At 34.1% G+C, this 24,802-nt stretch overlaps 1 protein-coding gene across 4 annotated transcripts in view; it reads right to left on the reverse strand.

Annotated features, from left to right (window-relative positions):
- Positions 1-24,802, reverse strand: part of rin (ras GTPase-activating protein-binding protein 2) — a 133,318-nt gene that overhangs the window by 103,811 nt on the left and 4,705 nt on the right. For 2 of the 4 annotated variants that reach the window (XM_090399354.1, XM_090399332.1), the window contains exons 2-3: positions 16,256-16,362; positions 8,977-9,117 (exon numbers count right to left, since the gene is read on the reverse strand). In XM_090399354.1, coding sequence (XP_090255480.1) covers positions 8,977-9,071 — 95 coding nt within the window. In that variant the 5' untranslated portion in view covers positions 9,072-9,117; positions 16,256-16,362. The remainder of the gene's footprint in view (positions 1-8,976; positions 9,118-16,255; positions 16,363-24,802) is intronic. The other 2 variants (XM_090399346.1, XM_090399340.1) reach the window with 2 other exon arrangements.

The raw sequence follows: 24,802 nt of genomic DNA on the forward strand, positions 1-24,802 counted from the left end.
TGCCATCGTGCAGGAGTGAAGCATTTCTGCATTCATGGTGGCATTCCTTTCAAGTCAATGAAGAGAATTCCCAAGCAATCCCAAAAGATTGCTGCCATGATCTTCTTGGTGGACTAAGTGACCTTCACTTTTCTCGGCAGTGCTTTGCTTGGTCTGCATCACTGCGTGGATTCTCTTTTGGAAAGAGGATCATAATAAAGGCCCATGGTTCATCCCCGGAGACAATGGATTCCAGCACTTCACTCTGAATCCCTTGGTAAAGGTCTATAAACTTGTGGGAACAGGTCACACGATGCTCCTTCTGAAATGAAAAAGGCGGAGCATCCACCTTGCACTGACCATCGTGTGAACCTTCTCATGAATGATGCAAAGACGACTGTTATAGAAAGCCCCAAACATGCTGAGATTTGAGCTTCAGCATTCAGTTCCTCCTCAACAAGAAAGACATTTCCCTCGGCTATCACTTCCACAAGCTGACCATCATGAGGATCATCTTCGATGCCCTCTCTTACTAGGCGAAACTGTTTAGCCCATTCCTTCATAGTGGAATATGAAGAGAAGCTTTCCCATAAACACCATCCAATCGCTGTTTGATAGTGCTTGGAGAAAGCCCTTCTTTGGTAAAAAAAAAAAAAAAAACTATTACTGTGTGGTACTCAATTTTTAACATTACAACCACTTAGCATGCCAAATAAGTGCCTCCAGATGAATGATACAGGTAGAGAGTTGAAACTGGTACACTAACTTCAGGCAAGAAACATTTGGAACCTACCTCATAAATTCAGGACAAGTCTGAAAGATTCCCTGACTAAATTAAATAACTTCTGTAATAAATGCTGGTATAAAAATCAGCATTAAAAATACCATACTAGTTTTGCTAATTCTGCTGTCTACTTCTAAATTTAATTTGCCATCTTCACTAAAATATATGCCTAAATAGCTGAAATGTTTTACTTGTTCTGTAGGTTCTCCATTCAGCAGGAACATTGAAAACAATTGCATCCTGAATGGAGAACCTACAGAACAAGTAAAACATTTCAGCTATTTAGGCATATGTTTTAGTGAAGATGGCAAATTAAATTTAGAAGTAGACAGCAGAATTAGCAAAACTAGTATGGTAAGAAGTCAACTGAATAAATTTATATGGAATAAGAGAGATTAGTCAAAATACTAAACTAGCCGTATACAAGAGAGTGTTGAAACCAATTTTAACTTATGGATCTGAGAGCTAGGTTGTGCCTCAATAGCCCATTCGATATAGACAAAACCCTTTGGTCGGAAAGACCTAGGTTCGATTCCTGTCCAAGAAGTGAGAAACTTTTATCTCTGGTCTCTTTCAACTAAAGATGAGTTAGCCAGTCTCATAAGAAGGGAGGAAAAAAAAAAAAAAAAAAGGAGTTTCTGGGTGCATAAACGCAGAAATTCAGGTTTTTCATCCCCAAAAACATGCAAACTGGCCCTGTGAACAGACATAGTCAAAAAATTGTTCCCATCCCCACCACCAATGCCAGACTCCATGACAAGCCGTTGGGGTTTCCCACAGTTGCATAATATAGCAGACCCTGCACTAAGCTGAATAAAAGTGCTATAAAGAGGAAGAAGAAAATCTGAGAGCTAGGTTAAAAATAAAACTCTGAATCAAAGACTTTGAGACCAGAGATATGAGTCCTGAGAAAGATTAGGGAGACTGAACAGATGGCATCAATGGCAGTATCATATTTAAAAATGAGGAATTAAGAAAGAACTTGACTCTGTTAGCAGAGCTAATCTCAGGTGATATGGCCATTTAAACAGAGAGGAAAGATTATCTAAGCAAGTGTTCTTTTCCAAGATGGCAGGAAAAAGACTCAGAGTAAGACCAACATGTAGATGAATTGATATAGTAAACATGACTTAGAAAACAAATATAAGATCTGTTAATATTGGAATGTTGACAGATAACAGGCTAATATGGAGGAAAATTGCTGATAGGAAGTTAATAATGACGAAACTTTTCATGTAATACGATCCTGTACACCCATTGAGAGCGTATGTCAGGAATTTGACGATGAAATATGTACAGAATAGCTCTTTTGCTATTTTCAAGATTTCTTCTACCTATTTGTCTTGAAATAAAAAATCTGATCCTAATGATTCCTGTGACTTAAACCCAGCTTGTTCTTCTTCTAAGTTTCTCTTCCACAATTTACCTGCCTTAGTCTCTTTCTAAGTATGCTTGCATCTTACCTGAAATATTCAAACATTCACTATGGAAATTCCTCTGCAAATAGTATTATGAGAACCCTACTTCAGTCATCAGGAATTTGACCTTCTGACCAGGACATGAATTATGTAATACAACTACTGTGAAAATTTTATACCTCCATATATGAGCATTCCTAGTCAAATATCTATTCTAGCTGCATATTGATTTCTGATAGCTTTTTCTACTTCCAACATTCATGTAGAATTTCAGCATTCTTTCCCCTTCAGATTTATAGGTGTGTGTATGTGTGTGTGTATACATACATACACACACCCTCTGTCCAAAAAGAAACCGAACTTTTCGAAAATAGAAGAAACTAATGGCGCCACCTGTTGTATCTTTTTGTTGTCGAAAGCGACAACCTTCATTAGTGTCTCAACTGTTTATGACATTTGTTTCATTAGAAGTCGAGTTATAGTGCAAAGTGACGGTTTTGACAAACGGTTGGTCGTCACGATATTCATGCCACACACAATGAATTCTCACTATCAACTGCTTCAAAACTTCAAGATAAAACTCATCATTGACCGTTTGGCCAAGCGGAATGAATTCTTTGTGGATAATTTCAAATTCATCTTCAATCAATCTCACAGACGATTTCGGGTTTTCTTTGATGAAATCACACACTTTTTGGATGGCCCTGCTTTTCGTCGTCCTCAAGCGTATCACAACCACTTTGAAATCGCTTAAACCACTCGTAAACTTCAGTACGGGATAAGCATTCATCACCATATGCTTTTTGAAGCATTCGATGATCGTAACTCTCTGTTTGAAACTCATTTTCTGACCGTTCGTCAAAACACACTGCCACTCTTGGCACTATAACTCGGCTTCTAATGAAACAAATGTCATAAACAGTTGACACAACACCAATGAAGGTTGCCGCTTTCGACAACAAAGAAACAGGTGGCGCCATTAGTTTCTTCTATTTTCGAAAAGTTTGGTTCTTTTTGGAAAGAGGTTGCATATACACCTGCATGTCTTAAGATGATTAAAAATCTAAGCAAAGAAAAGATATCTGTAGCTTCTAATTTCAAAGTGATCATTTGCTAATGATCTGAGTTAATTCTCTGGAGGAAAATATAAAATACGAGCTCCAAACTGTAAAAATATTATCTGATTTTGATGGTAGAGAGTGCAATATACTGTATGCTGCTCAAAATACTTTATGTTGTAGTAGTTGGCAAAGGTGAGAGATTGGACAACCTCTGAAATAGCTGTATCAATAGAATTGCTAGTGAATACAGTAATACCTGCAAACCAAATACCAAAATAAGTAAAGCTATATGGTAGGAACATAGCTAAATTAATTTATATAGAATAATAGGGAAATCAGCTAAAAGATCAAGATAGCAGCATTGTTCAAACTAATCTTCTTAACATGTGGATTGGAGAGCTAGATTAGAAATAAGTCAAGACTGCAGAGTAGAGTTCTGAGGAAAATTACAGCTGCAAACAGACAGCGTCAATTGCAAAACCATGTTGAAAACAAACATCAGAAATGAACTTGACATACTGAAGAATATACACATGCAGTATTAACCTAAAACTATGGATCACTTAAACAAAATGACAGATGAAGATTAATAAAACATCAAGCTAAAACCCAGGAAAAGAACCAGAATAAAGACTTAAGATATAGGTTAGTTGATGAAGTTATATGCTTCAAAGACTGAAATGTGCTTCAAAGACTGCGCAATTTACAAGTTCGTGGATCAGAAACTAGTCATGAAATGAAAACTGTCAGATTGTCATATTTCTTGAGAATATATACCAGAAAATGTGATCAAGTATATTGCCAACCATTAATTTGAAGCATTAAGTTATGGCACTGATAATTCTCATTTTCAGAGAGAGATAAGTTTAGCCAGCTGCTCTTCTATTATGGGCAGATGCACTGCTTCAGCTTTTAAATAGCAGTCGGTGCAAGTTGAGACATAATTTGATTTCATTCTCCTCTCCACATTTTCATTTTGAAAATGTAGTTTCTCAAATAAAAATGTTGAAAGTTTTTCGACACTATTATACTATAAATTAAAGATGCCAAGAAATTATTCTTGATTTAATCCTTTATCTAAGTGTAAACAAACAAGCTTTTCACATGAAGTCACTTCACGACTGGGCTACTCGTATATAGTAGCATATGGTATTGACACTACTTGGAAATACGAATTCTGCATTATTTCAACACTGATATCACTTTAGGGTCCCACTGATGAGACCTCAATAAATGTTGAAACTGGTATAGGTAGTGGCCCTTCCCATAATACAAAGCATTATACTTGTCCGTAAGGATATGTGCACTGCATTTAGCTTCTATATACAAGTAGCCCAGTCACGAAGTGACCTCGCACACAAACTTTATTTGCTTACACTTGAATAAAGGATTAAACCAAGAAGATAACTTCTTGGCATCTTTAATTTATAAAATAAAGAATGCAAAATCATATATAGAAACGATCCTCAGATAACCAGCGTAACAAAGGAAAAAGCACATTTTACTTTTAAAATGTGCTCTCTCTCTTTATCTGAACTTAGGTTTTCCAATAAATGCCTCACACCTCACAAATAGAATACTGGGCTTAACCAGGTAGGTAAAAAATCCTCATATGTTCTTTCTTGTGGTTATATCAGTTGCTTTAATATCATTTTTGTTCTAGGTGTTTATCAGAACTTTCCAAAACCCTCCCGCTCTTCATATGTCCTAAAATATCTAAAGCTTATTTGTACTCAAGATCAAACTGTTAACTTTTCCTTGCAAAACAACCAAGCTCACAGCTTTTCTACCAAATAATTTGAGTGGCCTTTTGCAGATACAATAGCCATCTTGGCAAGATCCAATATCTGCTGTTAATAGATAGTTCATTAACACTTAACTGTATTGCTTCGCTTCATTGTCTTGGTTAAAGTGCTATTTTCACATTCTACAAACTTTTAATGTATTCAGCATTTTCTTGTCCATATTATAGTTTTAAAAGCTGGTGAATCTGATAAACACCTACATACCACTGAAATAAAGTTTCAATTTCAATAACTTGATTTGTAGTGCACTGTTTGATAATAAGTATAAGATGTTATATTTGGGTAATGATAATCAAGGAAAGAAAGGAGTAGCAATAGTAGCATTCAACACCAAACATGAGGATAAACTTCTTGATTGGAAGGCAGTCTCAAGAAGATTTGTGGGCAAACTTCAAAACGAGAAAATAGATAATGAAACTAATTTGTGCTTATGGCCCCACAGAAGGTTCTCCTAAAGAAGTAGAAGAGAAATTTTTCAATTCACTAGAGCATGCAGCTGACAAAGAAAATGGAAAAAAGTAGTACTTAAAGATGTCATCGTCATGCTTGTCAAGGATTTAGACCCAGAGTGGCCTGTTCCGGTCTTAGAAGTCGTCGTTGAAAGAGAACATTCCGATTTTCTTTTTTCTAGTGGTTTGTAATTTAAGGATTGTTTTGGTAATCTTTCTGTTTTCTTTCAACATGTTCCATTCTTTAATGTTTATTCATTTTAGAAATTATGGAGTTTACAGCAGTGTTATAAAAACTATTTTTAATTTCCCGACAATTCGACCTTCATATTAAGGTCATCATCTGGAGTATATACAAATATACAAAGGATAAGCTGAGTTACATTAGGACATCATTGTGAATAGGGTCTAGCCATCGCAACACACTCTTCCTGGCAGAAGCATAGAAGCAAAGAACATCTGTCAGCATCCCAATGGGTGGAAGACAATGTTCATTGCTTTACAGCATTTATCTTGTAACTGATGTATAACAGGAAGGAAACTGAGTTTGATGTTATCCCAAGAAACTGGCTTCTGATGCAACTGAGATTAGTGATTGTCTAAGTCTGAGTTCTGGGTCAGAATGAAGACCACATCTGTGGCAACACTGCACACAAACTGTTCTTCTGCTATGAAAATCTGAAACCATTTGAAAGTACCCATTTTGAGAAATGGTTTATGGCTTGCTGCAGCTGTCTTCTATGACCCTCATATTACATGAGTGACAGAAGATGATAAAGTCACCTATATAAAAAGCATTACTTACTGTTCGCAGAAGTTCTGTTATTGAGCTGACCTTGGCTGCTAAAAGCATGACACTTAAAAACAGAACCTTTTCAGACTCCCTCTTCTTGGTTACAAGTATGGGAGAGGACAGCTCCCACTCAGGCCTGGAAGATTCTGTTAGATAAGAAGTTTTTGATAGAAAGAAGGTAATTCCCCTCTAAAACCAAAATTATGCAAGTCTTTCAGTATTCCAAATCTCCAAGCAGTGTCATGTGCTGTTTTCCATATAAAAGAAAACCGATACTAGATGCTTACATTTTAGGAAGACATCTCTAGTAGATGCCTCTAACCGGAAAAGTTGATCAGTGGTAGAATGATATTTTCAGAAGCCAGATCATGTTCCGGGAAAAGAGGTTTCTCTCCAGAAGCCATAAAACATGAGTTAATCATTTACTCCAGAATCTTGGAACGAGCAAGAGCATTTGGGTGGTAGTTACTTGAGAATTTTGATCCTTCCTTGGCTTAGGAAAGGCAATTACAATTGTATTTTTCCAGATATCCTGATATATGCTCTCAGAGAAAATTCTGCTGTAAAGGTACAACCAGTTGATCCACGGTAGATATTGCTGACGAATGTTTTACCATCTTGTAAGGGATATCATTTGGTCCAACAGCAGCAAAACAGCTTTCATTGCTTCTTTGAAAAATGGTCTGTTGTATTCTTCTGTGTTGTTAAGAAAAACGGTTTGTTTTTTCTGCTCTGCTTTTTAGGACAAAGAAATCTGAAGGATAAGAATATGTTGTCAATGTTTTTGCAAAAATCACCCTGAGTGTGTCAGCCATTGCCGCTGGATCAGTAACTGTGCGACCATTGAGCTCGAGAATAGAGCTGGTGGGTGGTATACCTGCTTTTCATTTTCTGAATTTTTTACCATATTTCTTTGCTGTTTGTGAATCTTGATTATAGAAGAAGTAAATTGGATCCAGGATTCTTTCTGGCTCTGATGCCCGATGTGTTTTCCTTGGGTTTGTTTGAAAGGAATTAAATTTGTTGTTGTGGGGTATCTGTAGAAAATATCTCAAATTTTATTTTCTGGGCTTCTTTGGTTGATGTGCAATCATGATTCTATCATGATATAAGAAAAATGTGGGAACTGACTAGATGTTTTAGGAATTGCAGTTATGGCTGACAATATAATAAACTCTGTTACATGCATTACTGATAGGAGATGAACACACTATTGAAGAATCAAAACTGCTAATAAAGAAAAGTTGGACCAGTCAGCATGTTCAATTTTCCACCATGATATTCATGATGTAGTACATGGCTATCCATGGAGAAAAGTGGATATCACGAGAAAGTGATTGCTCCAAAATAGGTTGTCATCAGTTTTCCACTTAAACAGTGGGGGAAAAAAAAGAGGGTGAGCACAGATAGGTAAGTCAATGGCAGTGAATGTTTAGGTAAGCATATGGAAGGTGTTGTTTTCTGTGTTTAAAAGATTGTCGTTAAGCATATGCTCAACCCTTCCTCTGTTTGTTCAGTCACTACCCACAGAATGCAAGTCCGTTTAAATTCCAATTAAAAGCAAAGAGGATGGTAACTGCAATGTGACATCATCAAGGTCATCTTGAGAAAAATATGCAGCAGGAGGGAGGAAGATGCAATATACTGTTAATATATTTCTGATAGAGTCTTACAGCAACTGCTTCTACATTGGTGTTAATTGGAATTTGTTGGAATGAGGTATGGTTTCCCACAAGGATGATGAATCATCCATCCACAGGTTCATCCCTTGTTCTTATGAATAATGGTAACATTATGGAAATCAGATCATCACTTGATTTCAGGTATGTTCCCAGCAAACAGAAGCATGATGGTTTATACTTCTGCAAGAATCTTGATGTTGTCTATGTTTTGTTGGAATGCATGACAATTCCAAATGCTGTAGGAATGTTTCCATTATTTCTTTTTGGTGGTATCGCTGAAAAGAAAGCTGGCTTCCTATTATGAGTGGGGTTTTTTTTCTTTCTTTTTTTGAGAATTGTGAATGGCCAGCATCCAACATTCCTTCTGAAAAAATATCCAAGACTGTAAAATTCCACTCTCTATAAGGCACTCAAGTATATGGTGGATTGTTTTTATCTTCCTGGGGGGGGGGAAGAGGTATGCTATCTGTCGATGTGCCATCTAATAATGGGTCCGAAGACATATCTTTGATCCTCTGTAGTGCACCTTCCAATAGTTTTTATAAAAGGATTTTCAATCCCAAATGAGTATATACAGGATAAGGTGGAATGGGCAGTTCATACTAGGTATCCACTGCAGTTAAATGCAATGTAGGACTAGCATACCTTTTGCATGAATACTGGGGGTTCATGCTCCAACAACTGAGACTATTCTGAGGGATAAAAGGGAATATTAATATTAGGTAGGTGTCTCTAACAAAATGGTCACTCAATACATATTATAATATGTTTTTTAATATAAGTTTTTGCTAAGTTAGTTTGCCATATGTCTAAAAACAATGAAAGGCATTTTACATAGTATCAGAATACTGAATGTATATAATTGTAATAAAATTACATAAGAATGGCTTAACTACCACCAAAATTTATATTTCTTGACAACAAAGTATAATGCATTTTCAGAATTGGCAATGCTAAACAAATTATAGACTAGCAACTCATGCAGGTATTTATGTAAGTACATACCTGTGCAAATGTAGAGGAGCTTGATTAAGTATAGTATAGTACTGACGTACAAACTCACGACCCACACACTGAGGACTTGGAGTTTCCATGACCATGACTTTTCAGAGTTCTCTAGGCTGTGGTAAATGGAAGTGGCAAAGTCTAAAAATAAACAAACAAATAATAATGTAACATATGGTGTTGTATAATAGTATTAGCAGATGCAGATTGAGGATCCACTTAAAATATGAGAATAAAACAAACCAGTTAATGGATATATAATATACATTTAAATGAAAATTGTCATGAAATGGTTCCCAAGAAACAAGCACCATGTTCAGGTGAACTATAGCAGTTTGCAAAAAAATAAATAAATAAAATAAACAAAAAAAATATTTTCAAATATTTAGAAATGTACTTTATGATTTTTTTTTTTTTATCAAAACAAATAATAAATGAGGTTGTCCAATAATTTCAAATTAATATTGCCCATACTTAAATAGCATTCATGATATTTTAGTATGACTTGTCAGGAAATCTAAAATTACATTATTTTTATTACTGAACTATTAATTTATCTCTAAAAATAGACATTCCTAGAAAACCTCCTAAAAACAGGATGCAAAAACATGGTGAGGGCACACAAGAGCAAAACATCCTCTTGCACTAAATCACCATTTGAAAATAACAAAATTTCCAATTATGTACATATTAGAATATTTTATGTGAAAGCACCACATCAACCAACATTCAAAGAAGAATGAGTGAACAATTAAAATCAAGTATTTACATAATTTGACATTCATTGTTTCAAGTGATGAAATTCCTGATATGTATCCTCAGTTTCAATTAGCAATTCAAATTACAGTAAAAACAATGGATGTATACCTAAATAAAAAGAAAACAGGGAAAAAAAATTTACATGTGCTGATGAGATGTTCAAGACACAGAAAAGAACAAATTATCATGTTATGTGAAAATTATACAAGCCCACATATGCATTTCTAGCTTTTACAGAGGGTACACATATACATGTGGAATATATATGCAAAACAAAATAAATTTACAAAAAGGCATTGTTAATGATATACATTTAAACCAAATTTAATATAAAAAAATACAGATTAAAAATATTCAATATTTCAGCTCTACTTGCTACAGTATATGGAAGTGAAACAGACATAAATCAGCCAAGTAAGAAACAAAAAGACCAATATGAGTAGATATGAAATTTCAGAAAAACAGCAAGCTACACTAAACTAGATGCAAAAAACTAATTTTACAAGAATGAACCTTATCAAATATAAGCAGATCCAAACATGTGGATAGAATGTCCCTTAGATTATCAAAAACTGAAATACAAACCAAAACAAAGAAATAGAGAAAAAAAATTTTAGAGAGTGATATAACAAGTTAGGACTGAAAGAGGCGAGAATGACAAATATACTAATTTCCACAAAATAATGGTAATTTAGGCATTTTAAGTGTTAATATTTATTGAAAAAAAATTAAAGTGCAGCAGTAACGGATACCATGAATTCACAGTCTACTGTAAAAATTAATTTTCTGCAAACCTATAGTGCATGAGCAACATAGGTGGTACATTATAATGTACTATAGGTTTGCACCCAAGGACATTTCATATTTTTATATACATGCTTATTTTGCATGTTCAAAAAACCCTGCTCTATGGACCAAACAAAAGAATTTTATGTAAGCCACTTCAGGTCATCTCACACATCAGACAATGAAATTCATCTCCAACCCAAACATTATGTCCACAACAGGACTCAAGCCTGAAAGCTGTTGGAGAGCATGTACACTAACCACTCAGACAACAAGGTCAGGCTGATGTTGTATCAGAAGATTGAACTACATAAAGAGATAGATTAAGACCATAATAGCCTATGTACTAATAATAATGAATTTTTCATTCGTAATTTTATGAAGGTTTAAAATAATATCAACTTCAAGGGATCTCAGGATCACTATTGTAGTATGAAATTTGGTGCGATAAAGTTTTTATTTTTGATACCATTCCCCAAATTTTCTTAGAATTTAGTAATGCATGAAGTACAAAAACCGAAACTGCAGCTTTATTTAAAAAAAAAAAAAAAAATGCTACACAGCTAAAACTACCCGATTTTTTTAAAAAATAGTTCATATTTTTCACATAAATGCAAAACTTGCCCACTGTAAAAATAAAAGAGGAAATAAAAAAAAAAGTGAAAATATGTTTCAGAAGAATATTTGAGAAAAGAAATGTCGAAAATGAAACTAAAAGATGTTAACAAAAAAAATAAAATAAAAATAATAAAAAAATAATCTTAGAGTCCCTACCAGTAAAAAAATAAATCATTAAAGATTGACACCACAGCCAATTTTTTTTAATTTATTTAAAACAATGTAATTAATGATGATTTTTTTTTTTTGCACAAAATTTATCTTAAATTATTATCACCACAGGTAATAAACCTTGGTAAAAAACAAGGTAATTACCTTGTTTTTTTTTCACTTGGTTAAAGATGACAAGAAATTATATTCTAGTTTCATCCTTTATCCATGTGTAAGCAAACAAAGTTTGCACATAAAGTATCTCCATGACTGAGCCACTTGTGTATAGACTAATGACTTCACATCAGTTGCCTCAGTATCCCATAATGCAAGGTGCATATCCTTACAGACATGTAGAATACTATGTATTATGGGAAGAAAGGGCCACTACCCAGACCTTTTTCAATCTTTATTGAGGTCTCACCAATGGGAGCCAGACCCAGAAGCATTACTTCAATCTTGGAATCTCTTCTGAGTCTGGTTCCCACTTATGACTTCAATAAAGGTTGAAACTGGTCTCGACAGTGTTCCTTCCCATAATGCATACAATTTTTTTTGGATGTGCCTTGCATCACGGGATACTAAGGCAATTGATGTGAAGTCATTAGCCACTATATGCAAGTAGCCCAGTCATGAAGTTACCTCACATGCAAGTTACTTTCCCATTACTTCACATACACTTGAATAAAGGATGACACCAAGAATATAATATCTTGGCATCTTTAACTTAAGGTGCCTCAACTACATTATGATTTCATACAGCATTTTAAATTCTTGCATGATCTCCATGTTCAGCCACATTCTGGATAAAGGTAAAAAATATACTTGCTCCATAATCATAAAGAAGAGCATTTCATAACAGCATTGTTGTGTAGTCCAAATGGACCTGGAGCTTATGTTGTATTCATGTAATTGTCTAGTTATGCCTCTAAGAATGGTCAGATTGTGACAAAATATAAAGATGATTCAGTAATTTCATTGGCAAAATAATCAAGATTCTGATTATTTTTCCCAATTTTGACAAACTATCCAACTGTAACCAAAACTGTTTAGTGGACATAGCATGCATCCTTAATATTGAATTTCACTTAGTTTCATACAACTAGAACAGAGTTGTTGCTTTGTATAATTTTGAAAGTCTGCCAAATTTTGCATGTGCAAGTGATAAAAGGTAAACTGAGGTGACTTGAGGAATTTCTGTAAGGATTCAAAATAACCAAATTTCAACAAACTGCCCAGCCATGTTCCAGGAATAATGTGTGTACAAACTGGTTTTCACAGTTTGTACACACAATTAGAACAGATTTAACATAATTCATGCGTTTCAAAAAAATGGCCTGACAGTCAAATTTTGATATTCTAGGAACCAAATTTAATCTGCACATAACAAGCACATGGCAATCACAGTAATGAAAATTAACGATTAAGGCAGCTACAAACTGGTTATAAACTATATAAGATTTATACATCTTTAAAAAAAATTAGTTAAACTGCTGATTTGCCAGGAAAAAAAAAAGCTTGCCAGACAATTTGTAATATAAACTTGGCATAGAAAAGTGGTTAAACAAGGCATCTCCAGCACTCCCCCCCTTTTTTTTTTCGACTAGTTTACATTATTAATTTCCTATCAACAATTTTCTTCAAAATTAGCCTATTACTTTTTTTGCCATTCCTTTCCCATTCTGTTGAAGTAACCATACCACCTTGGATTAGCCTGATCACAATCCAATATTGTCATATCTAACATTTTGGTCTTCTAAAGCACTTTTGACTGAAGCTCTTTGGGTCTTTCTCTGTGTCTTTTCCCTGCATTCTGGCAACAAGCACTAGTCTTGCTAACTCTTCCTTCCCCATTCTGTTTAAGTGACCATACCACCTTAGATAAGCCCTGATCACATATTCTTGAATGCTAACAATGTCAATATCCTTTATAAGAAAGGTCACCAGTGGTGTGCCGCAGGGGTCAGTTTTGGGACCATTGTTCAATTTGTATGTTAATGCTATTGGATTGAGTTTAACTAGTGATATCCAGTTGTTTGCAGATTATGCAAAACTGGGGGGGAGAGCAATGCACAGTCAGGCTGATGTTAATGCCTTACAAGAGGACTTGAATAGATTGCATGAATGGGCAGATAAGTGTAACTATCAGTTCAACGTTGCCAAGTGTAAGGTTTTAAAATTTGGCAAGCAACGATGGGATGCAAAGTATACACTTCATGGGGAAACTAACAGAGGTAGAGGAGATAAGAGATCTAGGAGTGATGGTGGACAAGGACCTAAAATTCATTGGCCACATTGCACAAGTTGTGAAGACATCACATCGAATAACGGCAATGATGCGGAGAACCCTGACATGCAGAAATAGAGAGGTTATGATTCCATTGTATAAGGCCTTGATCAGGCCTCATATAGATTATTGGGCACAGATTTGGCCACTGGATTTTCATGGTGACGAGGATATGTTGGAAAGGGTACAGAGAAGATTCACAAAGGTAGTCAGTGGTCTTTGGAATGTGGAGTACGAGGACAGATTAAGAGAATGTAAGTTGAAGAGTCTCTCGTGAACAGGAGGGGAAGATATGATTGAGACATAAGTTGGTCAGGGGGTTGTTATCAGATAGACATGGAAGAGATTTTTTATAGAATGGGAGAGAGGAGTAGAACAAGAGGCCATTGCTAGAAACTGTATAAGGAGGGTGTGAGCAAAGGAGTAAGAAGTAGGTTCTTTGCATGGAGGGTGGTTGGTGAGTGGAATGCATTGCCTGAGTATGTTGTGGATGTAGACACACTGAATCAGTTTAAGACGTGGTGATGAGCATTGTATGCAATAGCGAGTACCTCCCATGACGAGTCTCTGACTCCATGGAGGTCAAATGTTAATAATAATAATTTGTTCATTTTTAATATGATTCTGTCAATGATACCATCTACTCACTCTCCTAATCTTTCTCAAAACTCTCATATCTGTGGCCTCTAATATTTGATCAAGTACTTTATTTCTAACCCAATTCTTATATCCATAACTTAAAACTGGTTTGAACAATGTCTTGTACATCACTGGTTTAGTGTTATGGCTAAATTTCTCTCTTATTCCATATAAATTAATACAACTGGCTCTCCCCATCATATCAGCTTTGCTTATCTTGTCTATTTCCAAATTTAATTTGCCATCTTGATTAAACACTGGGTCTAAACAACTGAAATATTTTACTTGTTTTGTAGGTTCTTCACTGAGAATGCAGCCGACAGTCAAATTTTAGGAAATATTCCAGGAACAAATTTCATCTGTATGTAATAGACATGGCAATTACAGTAATGAAAATTAATGATTAAGGCAGTGCTACAAACTGATTATTGATTGTTAATTTTATATTTTAAATTTTTATTTTTACATAATCCAGAAATCCTGCTCTAGACACCAAATATGGAACTTTTTCAAGCAACTTCAGACTTCCAATAAATTGGACAGTCGTCTCACAATGGACAATGAAGTTCATTCTCATCTAAAGAAAACTATAAACATCCTTTCCCATGGTAACATTTAAACTCACAGCCTGTTAGCTGGAGAGCTGATATACTTACCACTCAGCCAACCAGGCCAGTAAATATTAAGTCAATAATACTGCAGAAATATGATGACCAAAATAGAAAACCAGTCTCATGTCCAAATTACTGAACTATTTGTTAATAACTCATTTCCATTCCTTTTTCTCATCCAGATGTACCAATATCACTATCTTTCCAAGAAAAATTTCTTTAACAATGTCCAGCACTTCACAGTATGCTTCCAATGATCTTTCACTTGGATCTTTGATTCTGGCCATGATGACTACTAATGATCCTCAAATCTTGTGCTAACAAGCCAAATTTTTTGTTGCCTTTTCACAACTTTTTGCAATGAACCTGTATCTTCAACATTAACTGAAGTTCAGTCTATAAAAAACGATATCCCGTCACATCAACTCACTTCTTTCCAAAAGAATCCATTAACAACCAATCTGCATTACATTACCTGAAAGATTCTAATATAATCAGTACCTGCAAGTTTAAAAAAGTCTCTTACAGTGGAGTCTTTCTTCTGCATTTTTAAAAATGTGTAATATTTATCCTCAAGACTTATATCTACATATGTCATTTTCTATAGTCAGGAACATAGTTATGACATGCATATGTCATAACTATGCAGCACTCTTAACCTTGCAATACTAAATACTGTTTTCAAACTGCAGTACTCATTTAGATTAAAACAATGTTAGTGGATTGCCCTTGTAAAGTACATATGAAACACTGAAAGTCTAGCTTATATTTTATAGGAAGGCAAACAAATATTTCAGGCAATGCTACTAACAGATTTCTTATAACTAAAAATGGATTATAACAGCATTAAGAGTACTGCAGGCTTCACTGTTCTTTCACCTTCTGTTATAAACATCAATACAATACTTTCACTGACTGAAAATTTCACTTATACTTTCGTGATGACAATACTATGCTTTTGTTCAGAAACCTTGCAACATAGAAATACTTAAAAAAATTACAATTGTCAATTTCTTGCAATGAAAGAAGTTGATCTTATTTCTGATATTACATTCGTTTTTATGCAGCAAGACCCTACCCCCAGAAACAACAACCTTGAGCTTCTCTTAACATAAATCAACATACCTGAAGCTGCTTCTGCATTCAAAAAGCATCTCTGCTCAGTTTCTAAACTAAAAAACTAACACCTTTTACAAATACATCCCACTCAACAATTCCTTTATTTGGGGATCAAATAATTTTAATGTTCAAGAGAAAGCAATTAAACTGATTAACCTTAATGAAAACATTAATCCTAATGTATTCTAGTGACTACTGTCCAGCTGAGCTGCTATCTAAAATTCTGCCACTGCTCCTTAAAGTATTGAAACATGAACAACATTACATTCCAATTCAAAATAAATTCTAAACCACTAGAACTAATTATTACTTTGTTTACTTCTGCTACCTTTCTTGTATGGGACAAACTCATCAGTCTATTATATAGTGAAACTTGGAGTTCATCAGTAATCAGCATTCATCAGTATCTCCACAAAGCTGTTATTTAAAAAAAAATATATTAATTTAAGCTTGTCACTACAAACTAAGAACTCATTACAGTTAATTCTCATGCCAAATACTATTACAGCTAGGGGCTTAATTGAGTAAAAGAACTGAGACCATCAGGGAGTACAATGAGACTTGTAACTTCACTTAGTTTTTACCTGTTGCCTTTTTTTTTTTGTGTGTGTTACATGAATGCCTCTAACATGAGTATGTGTTACGTCTCATATTGCACTCCCTGATGATGTCTCAGTGACAGATGAAATATTGGAATTAAATATTACTTTAATCCTTTCTCAGTGCTGTTTAACTCCAAGCCTCTAATGAGTTTCTCCCATCATTGTTTACACACAGATCACTATTAGAGCAAACTTGCTCAATATAAATCAAGAAACTTCTGGCAAGAAATTTCCATCCTGTAATGTGTATGACTACATAGAGATCCCTCAGAAAATAAAGAACCTCATGTACTATATCTCTGTAATAAAAGTACCTATTTATTTGAATGGAGAGATTTTATGCAAAAAAAAGCATATTTCACTAACATGTCTTACATACTAATTACCACAAATAATGTCTGAGTGCAATGGTACACACCTCAAGCATGTGTGTGTTACTACACACACACACACACACACACACTAGGGGAGCTCTTTCCCCCTGCAGCACCTACGATGCAACCCCCCCCCCAAGTTCCGGGCTGGTAAGCCAGTTCTCCGATGTTTTGAAACGTCCAACAAATTGTCTCATGAAGGCAAACACATTGTTGGACGTGAAATGTTTCAAATTTCGGCTTAACTCGGCTCAAAACAATGAAGAGACAAAAATATATATATATTTTTTTTTTTTAATATTAAAAACAATATCTTCCCAAAATATGTGCTATTCATTTTAATATACTCTCTTCTAAGCCACATCAATACAGCACAGTACGTATGAAATACAAGATATATACTTATGAGATACATTTGCATGGAATACATAGGAAAAAGTACTAAACCAAGTTTTTCCTTCAATAAAAAAAAAATAATAAATAGTAAAAATAAAAAATACTGTCAAGTTTAATATAAATTAGCTTGTAGAAGAGACAATGATGAACTGATGATGGAAGTTTTTTTCACTTGGCTATACTACCAATTATATATTTGGTTTAATCCTTTATCCAAGTGTAAGCAAACAAAGCTTGTGCCTTGTTTTTTCAGGACTGGGGCAATTCGTGGCAACCGCCTTTGCCACAAATTGCCCCAGTCCTGAAAATACTTCAGGCACAAGCTTTGTTTGCTTACACTTGGATAAAGGATTAAACCAAATATATAATTGGTAGTATAGCCAAGTGAAAAAAAAAAAAAAAAAAAAAAAAAAAAAAACTTCCATCAACTTATCTCTAATCCAGAGAATTTTAATAATAAGGTGTGATACCTTTTGGCAACTGGTATATGGAAATATGACTTCTCCATTGCTTCCACCTTAGTATCACCACCTCTGGGTCTGGCTCCCACTGATGGGACCTCAATAAAGGTTGAAACCAGTTTGGGTACATGTCTGCAAGGAGACGTGCTTTGCATTATGGGATACTGAGAAGTTATACCACCTTTGACATGAATTGCCCCAGTCCTGAAATTACTTCACGTTCAAACTTTGTTTGCTTACACTTGGATAAAGGATTAAACCAAATATATAATTGGTAATGATGAACTGAATTCAATACATTATGCCTACATATAAACTGAAATTAAAACTGACAACATGCTAGCTGCTGAACAGCAAGTATGGAACTAGTCACATAACTTTTCAATGTAAAATTGCAATTATCAAAAAAATGGGGAGGGGGGGGAATTGCATAGCTTTGCTTACATTGAACTAAATGTCTTGATAATTCCTTCTTACTATGCTAGAATGGCCAGACCCTTATGCACTTTGGATATTCTTGTGGTCAGCTGAGAAGCTGCAGTAATGATAAACATGTCATTTTACTGAATGTAGGTTCCTGAATGAGTATTTAAATATTTAGCTTTATAAGATATATCTGATTTAGGATGAGGGAAAAAAAATTTCAACAATAAGTTTTCTGGTCTGACTCAAAGGTCTTTATGTAGAACAAGATATTACTTGGACTATAAATACTATATGTAGTATGTGTTTCAGTGTGCCAAGACACTAGATGAAACTCCAAAGGAAAGATGTATCTTTGACAACAGCTTTTTCAAATGATGGAGAAATCACTAATAGTAAAGAGAGAGAGAGAGATGCTTGTGTATCAAGATAAAGCCTAATCATAAACACATTGCTATTCTGAATCAAATATAAAATATGACCAGAATAACACAAGAGAAGATTGCTGCATTCATGCAAAAAAAAAAGAAAAAAAGTGTCCAATTTTTTGGTAATATATAAAGTCTTCTCTATTCTGGTCATCTTGAACCCTATAACAAGATACAGATAAATTACTGCATTTCACAAAACTAATGGAGAGGAGCAAGAGTTAAAATATGAACTGGCATCTTCAGTGTTCTGAATGCTGTGCAAATATGACAGATGGCTTAAGTGTTTATAATAATGGTTTATAGTGTCAGCAGCTTTTGTTGTTGGTTATTATTAACAGCCTACAACAAAAATACATTCATCAATGTTTTTAATTGTCTTCATTAGGTCATCCTAATGGTGGTTGCATATCACCCAAAGAAATAACAATCCCTATTCAAAAATAATAATTTACTTTTTTTGCTTTTTAGAAGAGGATACTCTAATAGTATGACCTGCACCACTGATTAACAGCCTTCTAACTTAGCACAGTATACAGCATTTCTGGAAGGTCACTAAAATAAATTGATAAAAATCTAATGAAACACTTAATGGATTTTTTTTACCCTTCACTAGAACAAGTATTCAGTGAAGGTCCCTTGAAATGGATCCCATTTATAGTTTTCATAGTGCTCTGAGATCTTTACTAAGCTCATCTTTGATCTTCACCAGGTTTAGTTTAACTTATTCTTGAGACCAAGTTCTGTTCTAAGGACTAATAAAAATCCATTGCCTGATTACTGGAAAAAAAGCCATGAGTGTGAATCATGTATAAGTCATGGATGTATGCAGGTCTTCACAGAACAAATATGCATATACTTGTATGTTATATATGTTATATAAATCCTTTTGCTATCTCCTTTAATGTTAGCAATTATTCACTGTACTGATATAGATGCTCATTTTGGATACGGATTGTTATTATTAACATGAACAGTAGTTTAAACCATAAAAGTTTATTATAGTTACATTTCATTATCTTATTTTATTATGGTTCTGGAGATCTCAAATAGGAGATAAAGATATACAGGGATAGCAGATATTTGCCACACAAAATGATATTAAATATTAATGACCAGAGCCTCAAAACAATGATTTCTGTTGAGAATGTCTTGTGTGTAGTTATCTCAAATAATAATGTGATATATTCCATTTTGGAGCTGTGTATATTTGATAGGATATGTAGGCTGTTATTTAGGAAATTAACAGTTGTATATGAAGGCAACAAGAGTGGTTTCTATTAGAGAAACAGGATAGATAAGTCCATTGTTTAATTCTTAGTTGGGATGAATAATAAGGAAGAAGACACTACATACAAACTGATTTCTTAATACATGTAGATAGGAGAGGAGTGATAATTCAAAATGAAGTTACCTGTATGTTATTTATCAAACAATTTAAAATAAGTTCGCATAGTTTAACTACATCTCTCTGGTAGAGTCAAAAAACCATTATTCAACAGTCATATATATGTAAAGTTATATGTAAATACTACCAAATAAACACTAAGGTGTTTAGAATTAATGGCAATAATGTTAAAGGATTCCTTGATTAATTTGCCTTTTCAGATCTAAGATGAGTGTACTGGCAGAATTATTCAACTGAATACCAAATGTACTGACCAGTCTGTGTAGAAGATAAATAGATGTTTTAAACTGTCCTTGGAGGATGCAACTCAATTTCAGTTGAAAAGACCTATATGCAATTTCTTTCTGTCCAGATATGAAAAACATGATATCTGCCATTAACTGCAAACTCATACAAACCTCTTAATGAAACTGCACAAATATTGGTAATGCAAAGTTTTAATACCAGTCATTTAAGTCAGGAAACTATAATATGCATATAATTATTACAGTTAGAAACATGGTACATGAAATTATTTTTGATAAGCTATTGATAAGTTATACCACTGACACTATTTGAAATGAAACAAATGATTGTCTTTTCATTAAATAACAAAATTAAAAATGAATAAAACAAAAATTTTATTATCTCTTATCAAAGTATATTCATGTCAGAATATTTTTAAGGTGTATTTCACAATTATTACACAGTAATTAAAAAGGATAGGAAATTATGCCAGGATTAATCAAATTCCACTGTAAAAATGCTGTATATAGGAACCAAATGTAATATGAGAAACGTGTAAAGGCCTCCATAGCTCAGTCAATATCCCTGGTTGGGTTTGAATCCTGCTTTTTTGAAGTTATGTAGGTACTCTCAGTTGTGGCAGGGTTTTTTTTTTTCATTAGAAGAAACTCAGATTTTATCACAAAACAGGCAAATTGGCTAAGAACTATGCAAACTTCTCCCACAGCATTTACTTCCTATATATAGGCCTTGTGTGAGCGTATTTAAAAAAAATGTATATACCCCCCATCCAAAATATCAGTTGGGTTTATATGAAATGAAGTTATTTGGTCATAAGTTAATGATATTAAGATGACAAAAATGGGATATTTAGAGCAGACAGTGAGGAATCCCTTGTCTGTTAGCTTTTCTTCTATGAGAAAGACTAGAAACAGGTACAAAACCTTTGTATCCTCAGATCATTTTCATACTTTTATTTTTAACAAGGATGTTAACAATAATGCTGCTCTTTGTGTTATCTAGATGACTATGAAACAAGTCTGTAAACTGCAGGATTCTCTATACAGTTTGCAATCATGAAAAAAGCATTATATTCAAACTATATTACACACAAAAACATGAAAAAACAGACACTATAAGAAGAAAACCTTATCCCTCCCCCCATAGCTGTTCTTATGAATGAGACTTTAAATGCAAAGTGAAAAGCCCTCAAAATGTTTTTTAAAAGGTAGGGAGGAAATTGGAATTACACATTACTGTCTTATAAAATCAACTGGATCTCTTTAACTGAATGTAGCCAGATTTTTCTCCTGGAATCTGATTTTCACCCTGCAAATATAAAACCCAGCTAGGAATAATAAATAAATGTAATTTATGATAAATGCATCCCTCTGCATTAAATATAATTAATGGAGAATTAAGCTTCTACAGGAGAAGAGAGAGAGAGAGAGAGAGAGAGAGAGAAGTAAAGCTTTTATATATATACAGGGTGTTCGGGATAAATTTGACAGTTTCGTAAGGAAAAAGAAAATCTTCTTTGTATCTATTAAATTTAATGAATTGACAAAAAAACATTACAGGCAGAGTTAATTACAATACTATCAACAAGATTTACTCAAAATAACCACCATTAGCATCGATCACAGCTTCAATTCTGCTTCAGAACCTCGAACAAGCTGATGCTACAGTCTCCCTGGGAAGGGCTGCAAAAACTGTTTTAATTTTATCCATTAACTGGGCTTTTGTATTACTGGAAGTGCGATTGGTGTCTTTTTCAACTGCGCCCCATACAAAATAATCCATGGGGTTAAGGTCTGGGGAGTTTGGAGGCCAAACATTTGGACTGGTGAAGTCGTAGAAATTTTCAGACAACCATTTTTGACTTTTCCCAGAGGTGTGGCAAGGGGCCGAATCCTGCTGCCATACATACGGCTTACCATTGGCTACCCTTGTTATCCAGGGCTTGACTACAGTTAGCAACTCCACGAACAAAGCCCGAATTCCAATGCCAGGGTTCTTCAACACCTGTTCCTGCAGATTTGCGAGGAATTCTGCTGTACGAACGCAATCAGATCGTCTGCTAGGGATCTTTCTTCTTGCTACATCCTCGTAGTCACCATTGCAAGTCTCTAGTTCATGCCTGATTGTTTTTACTGTATTCAGGGAGCATTGGGCAGCAGTCGTAATATCCTTATTTTGATGGCGGGCACGAATCATCATGATACAAGTTATTCTCTTCCATGATTCAGGTGGGTTCCAGCTATCCATCCTTTCTGACATCTTGTATATGAATGAAGAAGGGTCCAAACTTTTAAATGAAGAGAAGTGTGTGTTAATACATGTAACTTACGGAAAAATATAATTAATTATAAATATGTCAAATTTATCCCGAACACCCTGTATATATATATATATATATATATATATATATATAGAAAATACACATTTAAGGCTTTCCCTTGGAAATGGAAAGTCTCAGTGCATTACAATGGTTGAATCGCCACCCCAACCTAGAGAGGTCAATCCACTGTAAGAAGTGACTCCATAAAAAGTATAGTAACTTTATACACGAAATTTCAAATCCTTTGATAGGCTAATAATAAGTATTATTATTATATATATATATATATATGAGGGGAATCTGGAAAGTTCTGATAAACACCTAGAACAAAAATGATATTAAAGCAACTGATATAACCACAAGAAAGAACATACTAACAGAAGTCATGAATATAATTTATGTTCTTATATCCTTTATGTTCTTTCTTGTGGTTATATCAGTTGCTTTAATATCATTTTTGTTCTAGGTGTTTATCAGAACTTTTAGACCTCCCCCCATCATATAATAAGTTAATAACCCAAGGCTAACAGATATAAACTTTAAAAACCTATTTTGAAAACTCATGAATAGTATTAGGTCAGCAATGAAATTAACAGCTACAAGTGTTTTAGAGTTACAAGTATATCATACTTCAGTTGATGGTTGGTTGCAACATATTCATGGTGTTGGAGTACTTACTTGTGATAAACCAATCACAAAGTACATTCAGCAGGGAATAATTATGTTCTCTGTGGTTTATAGCATATTATTGTGCAAGCAGAACATAAAGACGTGGTAAAATTGCATTCAAAAGTAATGAAGTTTTCTAAGTTGTACTTAATGTAGATATAAAGCCTTATTTTTTAAATGTAGAAGGAGGCAATACAGACCACATTATCTTACATGACATTTTACATGAGCAAGTCTGAAGTAGCATATCAGTTAGGTTTAGTCTCTTAAAATAAAATTTCTTCTATCCCCATCTGGCCCATTTACAGCAATAATGTACTACAGGTTCCAAATTTTGTGGATGAGACTAGCATAAAAATTTGTTATTCAGAATAAAAATAGACCCAGTCTACTGATAATATTAGCAATACAAAAAATTAGTTTGAAACTAATTTAATTGTTCTAGATGTTAACTACAGTAAGTTTGCTTGCATTGTTTCTTTCAATTAATTTTTTTTTCTTCTCCAATTATCAGATTCTCATTGTAATTTTTTTTCCATTTCTATCAATTTTATATATTTTTCTATAATTTTTATTTATTTTTACATAGTCTGGAAACCATGCTCTAGAGACCAAACAAGGCACTTTTTTCAAGCCACTTCGGGCCTCCAATAAGCAGGTATTTTTCACTTCTCCATTTAGCAAATAATAAATTTTCCTTTTAGTTAATGATTTCATGGAACTTTCTAAGCTCATCTTTTTCCTCCACTATTTTGCTTTCATTTACAATAATGTTTAATGTGTTCATCAAACTGCACTGAGGTTTCAGTAACTTCTCATCCCATTTCTTTGTTGTGTGTTTAAAACATCAAGGAAGCATTTAGAGAAGAATTTCAGATTCCACAAAAAAAAATTGGTTGACTAAAAATTCCAAGGAGGAATTTAAAATTGCCCAAAATATCAACCATTTAAGAGTATGACAAATACCTAACCATGGAAGAGAGTACACATACATACTCACCAACCATTAGCTATAAGAACACCACCACCCCAAACACTGGTAGAGCCAATACTGACAAGTACTGTCTGAAACACTAAATGATGCAAGTTTTTTTTTTTGTTTTTTTCCCTCAACATTCTGTTAAAAATACCTCATCAATGCTTTCAATTGTTGTTCAGAATTTAACTTCACTTAAACAACCACACACACACACACACACACACACACACACACACACACACACACACACACACACACACACACACACACACACATCCCTGATCCATCATAGTAAAGAAAATGACATTTTCTGTGAAAGCAAGGCACTGCAGATGACTATCTGATTACTATGCTTTATTTTACACCAAACATTTGGTTGCAAGATGTGGTTTGGTTCCTCTTAATTTGAAACTTGCTTGGCAGAACATAACCCTGGTAATCCCTTGAACTCTAACTATGCACAGAAATGAATCAAGTGTCATCTGAATATGGGCTAATGTCAACTAGCATGCTGACATTTAAAGAGGAGAAATTTTCAAAAAAAAAAAAAG

Source organism: Typopeltis vanoorti, chromosome 1 (genome assembly GCF_054136105.1).
Source record: "Typopeltis vanoorti isolate ZY-2024b chromosome 1, IOZ_Tvanoo_1.0, whole genome shotgun sequence".
Taxonomy (NCBI): domain Eukaryota; kingdom Metazoa; phylum Arthropoda; class Arachnida; order Uropygi; family Thelyphonidae; genus Typopeltis; species Typopeltis vanoorti.